We start from the raw sequence: 18826 nt of genomic DNA, 5'->3' as shown, positions 1-18826 counted from the left end.
AGGATATTCGACACTGCCACATGGCAGCAGATCGCTGTTCTAGAAGGTCACACTTCATATGTCAACGCCATCACATTATTTCGGAACGACCGTCTTCTTGCGAGCACATCATGGGGCAGATCAACGCGTCTGTGGGATCTCGACACGAATCTCCTGGTCGGTCCACCACTCAAGCATGAAGGTGACGACAACAAGTTCAACCCGCCATATGTGGCAGGTGCAGCCTTTTCCGCTGATGGAAAACTGCTCACAACTTGCTACAACAACAACGCGTACGTATGGGACGTTCACGCCATCCTACACGAAGCTGGCCTTGAAGATCTCCTGTCTATACCCGATGTGAGTGTCAACATATCACCGCTCTGTTTAAAGTCCTGACAGTGTCCACTATCAGGCACCAAAAGACAAGGTATGCATCATCTCATGGCTCTTCACCAATATGCTAATCTCCCACTCGCAGAAGTCCTTGTTAAATGTATGCTATTCCCTTGTTTATATTTTCTACGATTGTAACATGATGGATATCTAGGCTGATGCTACGCGGCGTCCAACTCCCCGTCGACTGCAACCAGGCTTCTTTGATGGCGCCCCAGACCGTGCTCGGGTGCGTCACTACCATCTCGTTTTATTCTTTTTCTGACTTGTATGCTCTCAGCCTTCCGCTATGGGTCTCCACCCTCATCCACATCACCACCTTGCATCATCCTCGGGGTCAGGTCCACGTGCATTCCTCAGTCGCCTTCCCTCCCTTTTCCGCCGTTTCCAACCCAACGTTGATGGAGCGACTGAACTCCAACAACGCCCAAGGCAAAGCACCTCCTCTCATCACAGCCCTCCTGTTGTCGAAGTTGCTCCAATACGGGATAAGCAGGTATGTCTTTTTGAGTGTGTTCCAAACAACTCGTGTCTGATGATTTCCCTGCAGGCATTATATGTTGCTCCACGGCGGGAAACAGCTAGTGACAAAGCCAGACGCATCAAGAACCCCAATTGGTGGGTTCGTGTGGTGTTGTTTCTCTGCTGCGTGTCTCCTGCTCCCGCCGACGGTCATCACAGCACATAGAGAATCATTCTCATCTCAGAAGCTATTTCCCCTTTTTGTTATCTTCTTGTAGTATTTTTCGCTCTCCCATCAATACCATCCATTGACGTCTCGTATCTTAATTTGTGCGTCGCTGATACCCTCGTATTCGGCCGAGCACGATCACATAGTCGGTTCAACGATGTACCCAACAAGTGCGAGAAGTTGAAACTGATGATTGCAGTTTATCCATGTTCGACGTCGACAATCCGCACGCTTCATCACGTTGGACTCGACCCCAAGCCCCACGATCATGAACACAGAACGATTTCCCTGAAGTCACTGACCTTGTAGCTCACAGAAACAGACGAGTGAATTCAAGCATAGGTATGATGGGCACGTCTTCATGGGGTGTCGTGGAACGACTGCAGGTACTGGGCGATTTCTCAAATCGATGGATGACGAGGTACAGGCTGCGGACCCAGAAGGCAGTGGTCTCTATAACAAGGCTGAAGCCTGTCTTTGTCGGCTGCCTGACAATCTCTCATGCACCTTCAGGTCAAGCACGGCGTAATGTACGACCGCAGAGAAGCTGAAGGCACCAAACGAAGGCATCAAGTTGACACAGTAGTCGAGGGAATGTGCGTATGCAAATATCATTTGTAAATCCCATCTGACTTATCGAGAAATCAACCGCATGACGAACAACATTGATCCTGCGCTCCTTATTATAGATGACACGTTCTGGGCTCCAGCAGCGCCTGCAGTTTGGTGGCATGCACACTTGTTACGACCTTGTAGGTTCCCCTGAGAAACTCTTGGAACGATTGTGACTCGCCGTTTTCCCAGGTGCGACTCCAGTAACAGACAATGAACCCACAAATTGCATGGGCGTAGAAATATATGCGAGCGCTATGGTACAGATACTACTTGATGAAGAAAACAAGGGGACGGAAATGTCTTTACACGTTCTGCCCGATCGAGAGTTGCCACCAGCGATTTGGAGGCAGTAAGAACCATCGCTACCTGAGGAGCAATCACAGGGATCACAATATGATTGACTATGTGGGTGGTCAGGATTCTGACAGTTGAGCAGCGGCAGGCCACCCACGCATGCACTGATGTTCTCTCCGAATCACTCCGGCTCAAGCTGTATTTGAAATGGTATTTGTTTCCTATGCTCTGTCCCCTTCTATCCCCAGGCCTAGCAATTCTGCCAGCAGAGGACAGCAGCTATCTTCAGAACATAAAAGCAAGCCGCTTCCTACCGTGTCCCTCCACCCTCAGTCATTATTCCGATTTCAGATCACCTCGCACAAATCATGCATTTCTCGTGCCTCGTCATTGCTACTGTTTTGACAGCATCCATGTCTGTCAGTGCATTCAGTAAATGTCACTACGCAGATTGCACCAAGGACAGTGATTGTTGCCCTGGCTTTTTCTGTAGTGGAAATGTAAGTATAACTAGCTTTGCATGCAGGATCCAATCCCATGACTCACTATTTGCGCCTTGCAACGCTAAAAGCCTTCTTATGTTGCATACTGCGATTATAAATGATTCTCGATGAGCTGGAAGCCCGAGCGATAGTGAGTCATGTTTCAGCTTTCGCTTTGGTGCCGTGTTTGATGATATGATGCGTAGTTCATTGTCAAATTACTCAATATGATCAGCCTGTTTCGAGACATGGTCCAAGACATAGGATTGATCCACGCCCCATTAGCTGGATGCTAATTTAATCAACACGCTAAATAACTAGCACACTGGCAGAACTTGAACATCATATAATGCAGATCTCGGAATTCCATAGACCCTCCTGGCCGCCCTTTGTGACAGACAACTTGAATGACACTGATAAACATCAGTGAATCGAACGAAGTTTGTTGAGCCAAGTCAAGTACTGTCGATCACGCCGTCGACTTGCACATATACAGATTTCTCAAGTGAAAGTGGGGGTGGGGTGCAGACGGAGCAAGCGCACAACTACTAGCACAACTGAATCGGGTCTTCCATTCTTAACATGAGTACAGCTTGCGCGTTTTCATCTAGGGCACGCGCAACTCAACATCATGTCCTTGCATTGCTATGAGCACCTTTACGAACCCATGGCAGAGTGTGTTTCTATCCTCGCAAAGGAATTTGGCAATGAGATACTCTGCAATAATCGAGAAATGCCCTGCAATCATATCCTATATTCTAGCTGAAGCGCATTCATTCAGAGACCTTGCTGCTCTGTCAGTCCAAGTATGAACCAACCAGGTCGGCCATCTAACCCTTGCCCAGGGCATCACAATCACAATTAACGCTGACCCTCATCCAAGACGAATGGGTCGACCCTATGCAGGAAACGAACGAAATAATTATTGTGCTGAAGGTGACCGGCGAAAATGGATCACTCAGCAAACATCTTCGCTCGGAGTCCTTGAATCGGATTTGGTCACGTTGTCAGATGGGTGGCCTTGTATGACGCAGAGCATGGACGGATGGATGTTAGAGCAGAAAATTCGAGTAAATAATCGATTGACGTACCAGCAACGCAGAAACAAAGGTACTGTCATGGCTATTAGAATATTGCAGTAAATGATGTGCGTATTGCTGCCTGAATGACGAGTGCTCATGTCCGGCAGGCTGGAATGGAGTAGTTATTGAATACAAAGAGGAAATATTACAATGGCGATTCATACCCAACCGTCATATTCGAGCACAGGGTAAAGTCATATGTGGAACGGAATAAGTGAGTTAAACAGCGAACGAACTCTCATGTTCAAATGCAGCTGAATCTGCAGCAGTTGTGATAACTTGCAGTGCAGGCTCGGATGTAGTGTGAAGAAAGGGTTAATGGTTGTCTCATGTTCTTCGCAAGTTTGTGGGCACAGTGCAGCCTATGTGGTCGAGAATCCAGAAAATTGACTTTGGGGGCCTAGGGCTGGATCCAATGTCCAGCGTGCATCTGAAATGTATTAATCGATATGTAAGTGTACACTACACTGAGTTGGACATACCTCACCAACTAATGTACAAAGCATGCCATCACTTGACGCACACATATGAGGTAGGATGCAGACGTCAATCGGCATTATCGATTAGGATGCTGAAAGACACATCAGCGAAACACTAAATTTAGCACAGTTACCGTGGTGGCTTACAGCATATTACAGCAGGTGCAGACTTCTGTAGCAATGTGTAGCGATCGACGACGGTATATATAAAATTTCTACAGTGCGACATAGCACCACACATCGCGCTACAGCGAGTGACTCGAGAAGTTGGTACCAGCTCTTGGTTGTGACACGTGACCTCCGAGTCTAAGTTTAAACTTGAAGGAAGAACAACTTTTAAAGCCAGCATTTACAAACATTGATTCAAAGTATGTACAATACTAGTAGTAGATGGGACATGGAATAGGAACAGTATAGATCTGGCTACTAGTACTAGTATTAAGCAGGCTTCACAACTTGAAGCCCAAAGAATCGGACGCTACATCATAATCGAGTGTTTGACTCGGAGTCGCACTCGGAGATCCTGTGGATAAAAAAGTGTCAGTAGTAGAAGTGGTTGAATGAATTGAACAGAGTACAATTACCTGCCAGTGGTGGTGAGCAAGCTAAATCTACTTCCGGGCTGAGCGTATCACTATCAACGTGACTAGTAGATCTGCAACGGTGTTTTCGAGGTTTACTAGTAGCAAAGTCCTCCAACAATGTGATTCCACTTTTGCGGACCGAATGGCGTACATAACCAATGTCAATATCAGCATCCTCCAATTTCCTCTCAGCTTCTGTGGCCTTGAACTCGTAGAGTTTCCCAAGTGCGACATTCTGCTTGAGAACGGAGTCTGCAAGTGTCTTCTCTGCCAGGCGAACATCTTGCTGTGCTTGGGTCACATTCAAAACAAGCTGGGCCTTGAATTCCTCGCTAGCCCGGGTGTCATTGGAGTTAGTAGATTCCTGGGCAATGTTAAGGTTGTGCTGAAGGGAAGGTTACTCAAAGGGCTTTGGCTTCAGCTCGTGCGCTGCACCCCTTACCTGAGTACGTGCCCTTAATTTTGGGGGGACAGAGGGGAAGTCTGACAGAAGTCCGGGGAATTCCAGAGGACAGAAGTTGGTGGAGTTCGGCGGAACTCTGGAAGACTATGTGGGGACGGAGTAAGGCTACTATGGAAATCTGGAGTAGAAACAGAACAGAGGTTAGACTACCCTAAGGTAGAGCCAGAGGATTAGTCCTAAGGTTTCAACCCCTAAGACTCGGAGGTGGACAAGAGGTGAGACTCAAGTCCAGAGATTGCAGGAATGAGCAGAACTAAGATGATATTTGAACTGAGGACTTCCGGAGTATTACAGGGGTTTATATACTGTAGGTATCATGTAAGTAAATCAGTCAGCAAAGGTAAGGGCTATGTACGAAGCATGTGGAAAGTCTATTACTAAGTGTAACGGATCAAAGCAGTGAAGTCAGAAATGAAGTAAGAATGGACAGATCAGTAAGCATAGCGGAATAGGACATAACCGGTAACCAGAGCAATAGCTAATCTAAAAGGAGTTAGGGGTGAGTGCGGAGATGAAGGCGGAGTACTGGGCGGAATAGCAGGATGGAGGACTGGACTTGTAATGAAGTAGATCCGGAATTCCGGATCCAGAGGTACAGGATATGACAGGCAACATTATCATTTCGATCCTGAGCATGTATGGGTACCGTTGAACTTACATTATCACTGTCTTCGCAGTCAGAGCCTGGCTCCATTGTTATTGGGAATATAGGTGATGGGAGTTTTTTGTCCACATTCAACCTACTAGTAGCAGAACGCACAACAATTGGCGTGGTCAAGTCATGCAATAATGCAGGGGATCAGTTGTGCAGAGCACCAATAGCCCTGGGAGTTCCAACACGCTTCCAGTTACTAGTAGGGTGCGAGATGCTTTGCATAGTAGTAGTAGACGTATGTTGAGCCTGAGCCTGATAGATGGACAAGGACAGGGTGTGGTGAATGGTCGATGGGTGCGATTGAATGAATGACGTGCTGTTCACAACTTGTCCATCTGTGCTCATGTTGGAGACCTTAGGGGGAGGTCCTGGTACCAGCGCAAGCATTCCATGAATTGCTTCAAGTTGTGCTGGATGGGTCTGGGATTCATCATGATGCGAGTGTCTTCAATCAAGTGAAATCCCTCTAAGAGACGAGGCTGTCACAAGTTGGGCACTGGAGGACATTCAAGACTCTTTCAAGTTGTGCTGTTAACAAATTTTCGCAAGTCACGCCGACTCAGTGGTTAAACGTGATGTGACAAATTAGGCATACATGATAGTATGCGAATATCATGGTGCATTCAGCGAGAAACATCCATAGTACTACATGTGTGGTATCTAGATGAGTAGTAGTATGTTTTGTGCAGTCCTAGAAGTACAAGAACAAATGCGACATGGATGACAACAACGAGGAGCCTGAGATCAACAAGATTGTGAATTCAAACTTGAAGAGCAGCGCAACAGAACAGCGAAGATGGAACTAAGTACTAGTACTGATCATGTAAATTGTCAGTGTTGGAGGAAACCAAGTCTAACGACAGACACTCACCTCAACAATCGACATGGCAAGAGCCTACTGACGACCCTTCCCCTTCCCCTTCCCATTCGCCTTCCCATTCGCCCTCTGACTCAGAGTCTTCTTTGGTTTCACCTTAGACTCTTCACGGCTTCCCTCAGGCTGGATCTTTGACTTCTTTGCTGAGCGCTCCGGCTGCACATCAAGCGATAACCCAGCAGAGGATGAGACCATTGCATCGGATGAGGAAGTCATTGCACCAGATGAGGAAGTCGTCGGAATCGACGAGAATGAAGTACTTGTTGGTTGGGTGCTGGAGTCTGAGGATTGAACCTCAACATGCATCGTCTTTTGCTTGTCGTATTTGTGGTTGCGCCAATCCAAGTAGCAGCAGTAAGCTGTGAGGTATATTGCAGAAGAGATAGAGTTGAGAGCTGCCATCCAAACAGGCTCGAAAACAGGATGGGAATCACGCGCGCTCTGAATTGCAGCTTCCTCAAGCGCTATACCCTCCATCAACAATATGATATACCTCTTCAAATTCTCAGCAGCGTCACTCAACATCCGTTCAACATCATCCATCTGCAACGTAGGGTAAAGGGTCTGCAGGGGGTGAGTTGAGATCAGAAAGTAGTACTACTAATAAGATGAATATACACGCACCCCCTCTGAGAATGTAGCAGCGTTCTTGTTGTTAAAATCAAAGCGACCATCTGTGCCACGCTTATACATGGTGTACCGGACCTTGGAGATATCGATCCAGATATGAGACTTGAGCTCCACTGGTCCAAACCTCAAGCTCTTCTTGATGCGGGGAGGGATGAACTCCTCATAATCCAATGCAGGAGCTGAGCGAAGTTGTTGGGCAGTGATGTTGTCTTCTTTAGGCTGTTGCCATTTGGCTCGCTCTTTGAAGGATATGATGAGAGTGTAATTGATGTCTCGATGACTGTCACATGTGATGCTGAGCTTGCACACCATGCAGTTCATATCCGAGGAAAGCCCACATTCTCCAACCCATTTGGAAACCGGCTTTGCTACCGCCATCTCATCTGACTCCATATCCTCCAGTGGTTGTGCTGTGACGGTAAGGTGTAGGTCTGGAATGTTCGTGGAGTCATTGTTTTGGATATGGTGATTGAGGTGCATAGTGATGTTGATCAGGAGTTTGTTGTAAGGGATGGCTTCCATGAACTTGTTGATGGCCTTCGCAAGGTGTGCAGCTGGTTGTTCATGGATGGGAAGTGGGGGCATGATATGTAGATCTTGAGTATCCGCAAAGTAGACAAATCTGTAGTAAGAGATGGGATGTGGTCAGTGTATTATTACGACTCAATTACTACTCTGAGGTTCACTTTGCTCTGACTTCGAAATCTCGCTCTTCCGACGTAAATGCTACCACTGCTGTGTATTCTGCAGGCATAATATCGGCAATGACCTCAGATCATGGTAAAGATTAATCTACGACAAGTAATAATCAGCCTACAATTGTATTGGCTTGAGGATGTTGAAGGGCTTTGAGGACGACTGCACAGTGGTCTTTGTGATGATGAATGGTTAGGAAGAAGATTGGTAGGTGATAAGTGATCTGAGAAATACTAACCTAAGCTTAAATAATCTTGATTATCTGAGTCTGTAAATTGAATGTGGAGTCTTGTCTTTATTGCTGTCTTGAGGTCTTCAAGAACTTGCTTGTCATAAAGTTCTGTGTCTGTTGGAACATGATGGTGCAAGGAACATGGGGGTTTTTCGACTTGTACACATGGAGGAGAAGGGATCAAGTTGTGTGATGGTGATTTTGGGAGCCAAGACTTGGAACTCTTTGAGAACTTAGAATACATAACTGGAAGAGCCATGATTGTGCTGGTGACAGGCATTGAGAGAGAGGTATGATGACAACAACCAGTGGCCTGCCAATCAGGGCCTGCCCCACTGACATTCGGATTTAGTCAGCCGAAATCCACATGCCGAGGTAGCGCTGTACATCGCTACACAGCAGATCCTTGCAGGATAGCGTACATTCCATGATGCTACAGTAATGTATAGTGATATATAGTGCCATACACCGAGTAAATAGAGCTCTTGAACCATTGATGTATTACTTTAACACAATTGAAAAAACTAGTACTAGTACTACTACGGCTTGGAGTTTGAGATAGCATAGTAGAAGTCCTTGTCAATGTATTTGTTCAAGAAGAACGTCTGAGCAAAATGAGCACTATTTTCCGCTGTTAGACATGAATCAGCAACACGGCCAAAGTGGGGGATAATGTGAGCCAGAGAACAAAGTTGATCTAGTGGGAGGATGTCACCAAAAGGAGTCCCTGCTGATCGCATTGCACACTTTAAAACATGCATTTGCATTGTGTGTTCTAGTAAGTTGCCATGTCGCTGAGGCATGACATCCAACCGTTGAACATACGTAAGGAAACGTGCAGCCCAAGAGGCACTACTACTAGTTCCTTGTGGAGGAAGTGGTTGCATGATAAGGTGCACCTCAACAACAGCATGGCCTGCAAGTTGCTCAGACGTCAATTCGGACATAATATACAAATGAACATTTGAAAAACATACCTTTAAGCCCACTAGTGGGCCATTGTTCATGTCTGGTGTCATCAACAGTGAAAATAGCAGCATTGTAATGGCCATGCTTTCAAGTTGCGCTTGGGGAAGATGCATTGACCATGAGAGCAGGAGGAATGATTGACAGGGTATGGTATGATGCCTGCTGCACACGCACTTTGAACCAGACCATAAGGTTGTCAAATGGAAGAGGTGCATTGGATGGTGCTCGGCATTGTCCCCCCAGCAAGTGGAATTTCGGAGCCGTAGTACCCTCTCATTGAATATAGTCAGCGAGTGCTCCCCACAAGTCAGGTAGAGATAGTTTTTCAGCAATGACATCGACTGGTATACATTGTATGGAAGGATCAAAATTGAGGTGAATTACTGTTGCACTGACCACAAATGTGCGGAGAGGTCTGGCTGCTTGGATGTCCAAAGAGACTTGCTCTGCCTTTCTGAAAAAATTGGTCACAACACGCTTCGGCCCCCAGAGATCATCCAAAACTGTCTGCAAATGAGCTTCATCAATATATGCCAGTGGACCTTCATCCGAGTCATGATGTTCAGAATCATCGTCCATCATTTGAGACAAAGAAGCAGAGGCTTCAAGTTGTGACTCTGACTCTGACCGAGTGATTATTGATGTCGTGATCTGAAAGTTTTGACACTTTTCTTGGTGATCAAGAAACCGGCATATTTGAGCATCATAATTGATGTTGTTGGTGGAATCTGCAGGATCCTTGATAAGGGTGATGTGAGCATGCTCAGTGGTGTCGGCAGACCACTGCAAGAGAGAACCAACTTGACATATACTGGGCACGACCATCAGGAAAAACTGTATCTCTATATAGAGGACCATCCTCTATATAGCCCCAATAGCACACCACAGCTCTATACAGTCTATCGCAAGCTATCACAGCACTATAGACCAGTATAGACATCATGAAAGTCTATATTACCATAAAGTTTGGTAAGTGTATTTAGAAGTAAAACATTTCAACAACTATAGACCCCAGTAGACTGTGGGAACTTTTTTCGATGAAAACCAAAGTTGTAGTCCTTGTCAAGGGAAGTCTATCCATAGTCTAATGACTTCAATAGGTTAAGATCCTAGTGAGTTACAAGGAAAATACTCAAAATCAAAGGGTTCAAGAAAGCAACTGAACCGTGGGAACCTTTTTCGATTAAATCAAAGTTGTAGTCCTTGTCAAGGGAAGTCTATCCATAGTCTAATGACTTCAATAGGTCAAGATCTTAGTGAGTTATAAGGAAAATACTTGGAATTGAAGGGTTCAAAAGTGTTAAGGTACACCTTATTTATGTAAGCAAAAATGCGAAAATTCACCTTATGTGTATTCAAAATCCTAATGCTAACAGTCAATTTCATTGTCTTTTTCTTACTGTCATAATCCTAGTCCTAATAAGCAAAAACTCGAAAATTCACCAAGTCTTGCGTTGTGGCTTTGTTTGGCACTGCTTATGTAAGCAAAAATGCGGTCAACCAACAAGTCTTTTCCCATTCTTTCCTTCCCCCCCACTGCCCCCTCATTAGATTATCTTCCATATTTCTCTTACAATTTTCGAGTTTTTGCCTCTCTTCTCTTCTTCTTGCTTCTCTATCCTTCTCTTGGTGTTGATGTTGTTGGTGCTGGTACTGGTGCTGGTGCTTTGAACTCTGGTAAGTCTCCCTCCATAATTTTCGCATTTTTGACTATTTGACTAATCTGTTTTCTAACCCTCTCCTTCTAGCTCTCTTCCCTCCTGCTCCTCCTCCCCCCAACTATTTTCGCATTTTTGACCATTTGGCAAGTCTTTTCTCTGACTCTCACTTCCTCCTGTCTAATCCTCTCCTTCTAGCTCCCTTCCCTCCTCTTCCCTCAAGAATTTTCGCAATTTTCACTATTTGGTAAGTTCTTTCCTCTCTGATTCTTCCTTCTAGTTCTCTTGCCTCTTCCTCCTGTAATTTTCGCATTTTTGCCTGTTTTGTAGTTATTAGTTTACATGTATTGTAGTAGTTGAAATATAATTTGGAATTTTCGCTTTTTTTAATTTTAATTTTGAGAACACTATCATGGCAACAAACAGCTATTAAGAGAAATTTTTGCTTTGTGTTTTGAGCTATAAGAGCTACAATAGCTACAATAGTTGTGGTATGTTCCACCCAGCTATAGCAACTTTAATAGAGCTATATAGCACTATACACTGGTGTAGTAAGCCTGCACAATCGGGCACTTGGCTATATGAGCTATAGGGCTATGGAGTCTGTATAGCAGTCTATAGTGCTATGGGTGGCTATATAGCCTTACCACATTTTCCTGATGACACTCTGCATCAACTCCAGTTTAGGTATATGCCAGTTGTCGAGGACCTGTTTGCTCTTGGCACCTTGACGCACGCTGCAAGCAATTATATCTTGCTTGTGTTCATGGAATTCCGCGAGGGTGCCAAGAATCTTTTGACAATGTTCTTGATTGATTGTTGTCGCCTGTGATAAGTAGCGAAAATCCATCAGTGCACGAATAGCTATGATGACGCCATGGGGGGCTGCATCTGCAATGAGAGCAACAATATAATGTTGCATGTCGCGCTGGGCTCTTCCAGTGACTTGTTTAAGCTTTGAAATACCGCCATTGAAGCGTTGGAACATCATGAGTGGTTGTAAAACGGAGAAGCAAAAGTCTAGTTCCTGCTTGCCAACAGCTGCAAGACACCACTTAACATCGTGATCATAGCACTCACGGTGCCAGTGATGCAGGGATTCTGGAGTCAAAAACAGATATGGATCTGCAAGTGGCCAATCACGCCAGAATGGCTGGGCCACACCGCTCAGGCGGAAGGTGGCACATGCATTGAAGTAGCCTTCAACGTCAAGGGGATCACAATTGATGCTTGAAAGCTGGCTGAGAGTCGTTTTAGCTGTTCGAGGGGGGTGTTGGAAGGCGTCTCCAAAATTTTCGTACATAGCCATAGTTACTGGCAAGGTCTTTCCTCGAACACATGCGAGCATGCATGCCTTGGGTGTATCAACAATGTACGAGGCTAAGGGGGTAAAACAATATCTGAGGTTCCCAAGTGGGTCTGACATCATCCGCCCGATGCGTGCAGCTTGCTTGAGTGGCTCCAGCACAATATCTAGACATTGGTGAACCAAGCAGGCTTCAAGAACACTCTGCATCCGCTTCACCAGATGCAAAAATTCAGCAATTGGAAGCAGCGCTGTCAGGAGGAAAGCATGTGAGGATGCCTTATTTCGAGTTGCCATCTTGATATTGGCAAGGCTGATCAGGAGTGGGTGAGCAACATGTCCACCAGTCATGTTGGTAATGTTGGTTTTATCAGAGGAAAGGATGATGCCTAACAATGTTGCACCATCCGGAAGTTGTGACTATGACAGGGTGTGAGAGTTAGCAAGACGAGCTTGGAGATCGTTGATACTGTAGAGTACATACCTGCATTGACCATGCTGTGTCCCCCATCACCCATTCACTGTAAATTCGTGCTGTACGTTCCACTGTATCATAAACACGTTGAGGTGTGAGATCTATTTTATTTGCAAAGAGCGGGTGGCTAAAAAGCGATTTGATGCAATCCAATGTATCGCGCCAGTAAAGATGTAGAGGTTTCTTTGTTGAGTGAGTTGTCGAGATGATGCAGTACTGCCACTTCAGAACAGAAGGCAGCAGCTCAGAACGCCCACATAACTCCTTGGCAGTATGAAAGGAGAGGGGCAATGCTTTAACCTTAGAAGAAATCAGCACTTGTGACAGCAACACGAGCGCTAACTCAAGATGTACTAGTTCCAGCCTCAGGAACTCGTCTATGGCTGCCATACTTAATGATGAGCACAGGAGAAAACTGCCAAGCTCCCAATCCTGATGGGACGCGAATGGATAGTACAAATTGTCTTTGCGATGTACTGCATAGGGATCCATGTTAAACCTATCTAGAAAGGTCTGGCTGCGCCAATATACCTTCATGGCATCCCTGAAGTGCTCGACGTAAGGCTTCTCTGAAGCTTGGCTGCCCAAAGGCTCTTCAATGGACCCTGGCAGGTCGTTCTCCAAGCCCACCGTGCTTCCATCATCACTGTAGGAATAGCCTGAGTCACTCATGCCACAGTGAGCATCCGCCTTTTCCCCACTGTCAACTTGAACTTGAAAATCCATTAGGGAATCTTGAAAAGGACTTGGTGTTCTGGAATGACGAGGGTCCATCAACTGTGAGTTTTGCAGAATTTGTGCTGCACTCTCAAGCTGATCAATCCATCGTAGGCAGGATGTAAGGGGCTGGCTCAGGTGTCGCAAAACTGCCTGAGCACTCTTAAATTGTTTTTAAACAGTTAGGGCAGTGGGCTGTCATTGAGTAGGGAGTACTAGGGACGGAGGTAACTACTAGTACTACATCCGAGTCAGCTGCTGAAGTGTACTACTAGATTGGCAATTTGGTATGTAATGTTAACATGCCGGTATGACTCAGACTCGGATACCACTATGTACTACTTAGTAATTAACCATCGTACAGCCACGTTTAACTTCGATTTGCAGGTTCAATTTCTCTGTCATTCATCTAGTCATGTGCTACCATGCCAGTGGGCTGACGGAAAAAGCAACAAGTTGTCAAATCAGATGGCATTGATGACAATGAACCAGCGACATCAGTCCAACCTCAGGCTCCCTGTCGCTGTACAAACTGACCTGGTGCTGGCACTGGAGGAAGAAATTCCCAGCTAGAGAAGATTGGGAATGCCATCCAAACTACAGCCAGAGCACCCAGTGGCAAATTGAAGGTTCGGAATGTCGTTGTTCCTGTTGATGAGCCCGAAAATGTGATGGCTCCACTAGTGACAAAGAAGAAGGGGAGAGGAAAAGCGGCACCTTGCCAGCCTGAGAGGAACTTGAGTGCAATAGTAAGTACTCACCTGGTCTGGTTCATTTCTCAGCACTAATATCTAGTATTCAGCAGGAGGCATCCGAGTCAGGCCCCACTGTCACAGGTCCCACACCTGCTCTACATGTCACGGACCAAGGAAGGTTTGGATTTCAGGATCGTCCAATTCCCTCAGCATATGTCAGTTCCAAACCACTCCAGCCCCATCAAACAGAACTTCATCCTGACTCAATGACACCCCCTGCCCAGCCCTATGTCCATGATCACAGTACCTCTCAGGGTGCTTCTCGCAGTACTTCTCACGGCACTTCTCACGGTGCTTCTCGTGGCACCTCTTGTGGTGCTTCTCGCAGCATCTCTCATGGCACCTCTCTTCATGACACTCAGGCTGATGGAATCAGAATTCCAGCCATCCAGCACCCCATTGTTTCTTGTGACGCCCCTCAGTCTGTCAACACTCGTACTGTTTCTCACAAAGTTCCTCGGTCTGTCAGCGACCAACGCTCATGCTCATCTATTCCCATCAACTCCACCGTTCAGCATGAGCCATTGACCACCATAACACCCCATCGCACCATTTATCGTACTCCTCCCACTTTTGGTTCCACTAGCCAGAACATGTTTGTTGATGGAACTGAAGGTAACGAAGAGGCGGATCACGATGAAGAAGTGGACATTGAAGAGGATGACATGTCTAACGAGGATGAAGATTTTGCAGGAGACAGCATCAATAATAACATTATAGACTACGACTTGGAGCAGGATGTTCACGGGAGTGATGACATCATGCCAGACCCCTCAGACCACGATAATCAAACCTACCCTAGCAACAACCAAGTCAGACACCCTGCGCAAGTACCTGATCAAGGTGCACATTTGCAGGACGAGGATTATGATGACACAGGAGTGGCTGACATGGACCGTGATCATCGGAAAGATCGCACCACTAGCAGGAAGGGTAGAGACCAGAACATCAACGTAGCCCAGGCGCCAATGCAAGCGATCCTGCAGAGCACTAACCAATGAGCTCCAGGTCATTCGGGCGCTCCAGCAATAGTTGTAAGCACTCACCCATTTTGTCAATGTGTATTGACACCTTTTTCAGCCTAATATTGATTATGATGTCCTCCAGGCTCACCACATGACAAACTGGTGGCCACGTTCTCCATCCCCATCGTATTTGAACAGTGTACAAAGTCGTCGCCCAAAGACTAAGCGTGCTTGCACGAGCAACTCCCTGTCAAGTGATGACCCTGATTACCAGCAGGATGACTTGGAAGATCTTGATGAGGTCGAGAATACTGGGAAGCACCACCGCACCAAGAAAACAAAGGGTACTGCTACTAATCGTGATGCAACTAATGTCGGGTTCTACCCGCCACTCTGGCAAAAACTTCTAGACCGCGCAAAGGCTAATTTCAGACTTCATCTCGCTATTTCTGTCCCGTTTCCCAACAAAGAGGAGTCCATTGGTCATACCGGAGTCTGCAGTGAAATGATTGCAGAAGCAATTGTACAATGGCAAGAGCAGAAATGCAAGCTTGAGAAAGGTATTTCCCCTTCTCTAACTACAATCTTACTACCCACTGACACACCTACAAAGGTTTCTACCCTGAGTTCAAAACAGGGATGGCTACCATGGTAGGTACTCTGAGTTGTTCTCACATATGTCACTAAGTCGTGTGGATCCAGGTTTTCAATGACGCCGCGACATTCCACAGCAAGATCAAGCAGATTGTGCTTACCGTCGTTCTGATGATATATGATCTAGCACTCAGTGTCGGTGGGAACACAATCAACAGTGTCAAACTCAAGGCAACCACTTTGCTAAAGAAAACAATGTATTTGTGCGGCCATCCTGATGCTGAGGTATGTTCATAGTCGTGTTTGATAATCAATTCTAAATATTTAGTAGGGTCATGCATCTAACTTTGTGAATGTTGCGGTCCGCATCATTTGCCATAGGTCATTTTATGACAACAGTTCCAAATCACTCAAACATTTTGCCGAATTTCAGAAGACTATTCCACCCCCAGCGCTCTTCCTCATTGGGACTATCGTGAGTCTTCCTGTAGCATGCTCACTCACAGCGCATTTACTGATTCCTACTAAGATTCATAACGTGATTTATATCTACAGCAAATATGGCCAGGTAAATGGCGCCAAGCAGACACCCATCGAGGATTCAGAGACTGCCTATGACCGCATTTTGACGTTGTTCAACCACACGAACAGACATGAGTATCATGGACCGAAACTACGTCAAATGCTCAAAGCTTGGGCATTGGAAGGCATGTAAGTCTTTCTGCATGATTTTCGACAAAAGTAGCAGTATATTGACCATCGAGTTAGGAACACACATGGCGCTGGCCTTGGTACTAACGAAGGTGACGAAGGCTGTTCTGAGTGGGACGTTGATTTGGATTAGTTTTATATACTTACTAGTACTACTACTACTACTACTACTACTATGTTTTGCAGCATCATTTGAATAGAATCATCATTGACTGGTATTAATCCGCGTGAAAAATTCAGAATAATTGCTATATTAAAAGTACTGCTACGAAACACCATATGCCGCTGTATAACACTACATAGCAGGTTTGTACTACACAGTGTCATACAGTGCTACAGTGTCACACAGCGCTACAGCGTCACACAGCGCTACAGTGTTGTGCAGGGTTGTACGGTCCGGCAGTAGCTGTGCCAAACTGCACAGCATGACACATTCGAAGCACACACTGTGGCTCGGCTGCACATGGGGGGACTTCCCTGTGAACCCTGTGTCACTGTGTGGCTATGTGCAGTGCCACATACCCCATTTGGGTTTTGCTGATGCACTACAAACACGGTGGTAATTACGAACGAACGAGATGCCAAGGTAGAAATGGTTCTCCGTGTGTCGTGTGGCTATGGCGTGTTGGGGAATTATACAGCAGAAAAAAAAAGACATGAGTCCACCATGTAGCATTCTTAATGCGTTTTGCCTTGTCGCTAAGCCATTCCCGCCAGGACACGATGTGCAAGAAAGCAACAATCGTTTTATGAAGTTGGTTGATGCGTACAATTTCGCACACATTGAGATTGCGCACATCAATCAACTCCACATGATCAAGGAGGACAGTCGTCAATGAGATCGAGCTGTCTTGGGAGATATGAGAACCACTTCATGTCTGGGGTGCACCGCGGACACAAACAAGAAAAAATATCATGGCTAGACAAGTGTCGTAGCTTGTTTTCCCCTAGCAGATGCTGCTGGCCAGAAATTGCATCCCATTCGTTCCTTTTGATAGCTAGAACTGTTGTTTACCATCATCGTCTACAGTAGACCTTGGAGGAATGCGGACATAGCAACATGTGACACTGTGCTGCGAGTTCAATGCGAAATCGACAGGCTGGAATGAAATCGTGAAGAAAATGGAGATGGCTCATGTGGCAGGTCACGACTAGATAATAGGAAAACATACGTGGCACTAGTCGCAGTCCTGGGCGTTTCGCCTGCACAGCACGTTGACTTGAAGCTGTGAAGAGAACACAGGATAACGCACCTTAGTAGACAACCTCGCGCAACTCTCACGACTTCAAACCAAACACCCACTTCCTCAGCTATAAGTTCGTCCCGCTCGTTCTTCCGTGGAGCGAGTCTGCCTGCACAGCACATTTACTTGAAGCTGTGAAGAGAGCATAAGGATAACGCTCCTTAGTAGACAACCTCGCGCAACTCTCTCGACTTCAAACCAAACATCCACTTCCTCAGCTATAAGTTCATCCCTTTCGTTCTTCCGTGGAGTTAATTTGCGTCGAGGTCTTCTGAGTAGTACCTGCAGTGAGTGTTGCTCTGAGCACTTCTGTCAGCAATGGCTGAGGTAAGAAACAAGGACACTGACCAGACTCTGGGATCTAGAAAGATCTCCTGCAAGCAACTCCTGCGCATACATCTCAAAGCCGCCGAGTGCGTCAGGATTGAATTCTTCTAAACAGGACCTGTCGTGAGTGATTCGTCATGCACTTCTATGAGCAGATATTCAGGCAGTAACAGATACGCTTGTTCACTCACCAGAAGTCTTGGCACTTTCAAGACAACGGGAACCCGCAATAAATCAAAGACCACTCCAGCGAACTGCTCGCGCAGCCACATTCGACGATTATCCTTGGTGGAGACCCTGAGTACCGACCATGGCGTCCCACACTGCCAAGATGGAAAAGACGTCAGCGATAAAGCCCCGACGGACCATGAAAGGCCATACCGACGACGTACGAGATGTTGCACACCTGCCTGGCGGGCAGCGCATCATCACATGTTCGTATGATGGCTCGCTCCGATTATGGGACCTGGAGAGCGGTGCACAGATTGGCGAGGACTGGCGAGATGAGGGGAGTAAGGCGGGAGTAGGCACCATGGCATTGTCTCCAAACAGCAAGACTGTTGCAAGCGGAAGTACGGATGGGACAGTGATGTTGTGGGACGTGGAGACGAGGAAGATCATCGCCAAATGGACACGACACACTAAATTCGTGCAGTCAGTGTGCTGGAGTCCAGATGGTGAGCGAGTTGTGAGCGGATCATACGATGGGACGGCAAGAGTGTGGGATGTTGAGAGCGGCGAACCCGTTCAGTGCCTGAATCCAATCAAGACGGGGCACCAGTTCCTGAATGCGGTGAGCTATTCGCCTACCAGCCAAATGATTGCAACAGGAGGATACAACGAGGGAATCCAAATCTGGGATGCCAAGACGGGCAAGTTGCTCTCCACAATCGAAGACGGTCAGGGAGCTTGGAGCTTGACCTGGACATCAGATGAAAAGAAGCTTATCT

The 18826-nt window shown here is 46.4% G+C and overlaps 1 protein-coding gene across 1 annotated transcript; it reads left to right on the top strand.

Moving 5' to 3' along the window:
- Positions 1-10584: 10584 nt before the first annotated feature.
- On the top strand, positions 10585-11166 carry EDB91DRAFT_1352114 (uncharacterized protein). Its single transcript, XM_041326149.1, has 3 exons — positions 10585-10801; positions 10873-11029; positions 11063-11166. Exons 1-3 carry the CDS (start codon positions 10615-10617, stop codon positions 11133-11135), a joined length of 417 nt encoding a protein of 138 aa, XP_041168583.1. The 5' UTR covers positions 10585-10614; the 3' UTR covers positions 11136-11166.
- Positions 11167-18826: the final 7660 nt, after the last annotated feature.

Source organism: Suillus paluster (assembly GCF_016628075.1).
Source record: "Suillus paluster strain FC165 chromosome Unknown EDB91scaffold_377, whole genome shotgun sequence".
NCBI classification, from domain to species: domain Eukaryota; kingdom Fungi; phylum Basidiomycota; class Agaricomycetes; order Boletales; family Suillaceae; genus Suillus; species Suillus paluster.
The sequence above is the reverse complement of the archived record's forward strand: the minus strand, read 5'-3'. Positions and strand labels throughout refer to the sequence as shown.

Bases quoted from the DNA above. Each gene is read 5' to 3' on its own strand.
- EDB91DRAFT_1352114 (XM_041326149.1), top strand. From the start codon at position 10,615: ATGCGGTCAACCAACAAGTCTTTTCCCATTCTTTCCTTCCCCCCCACT. The intron at 10,802-10,872 runs GTAAGTCTCCCT...CTCTCCTTCTAG, and splicing joins TGCTGGTGCTTTGAACTCTG to CTCTCTTCCCTCCTGCTCCT. The intron at 11,030-11,062 runs GTAAGTTCTTTC...TCTTCCTTCTAG, and splicing joins TTCGCAATTTTCACTATTTG to TTCTCTTGCCTCTTCCTCCT.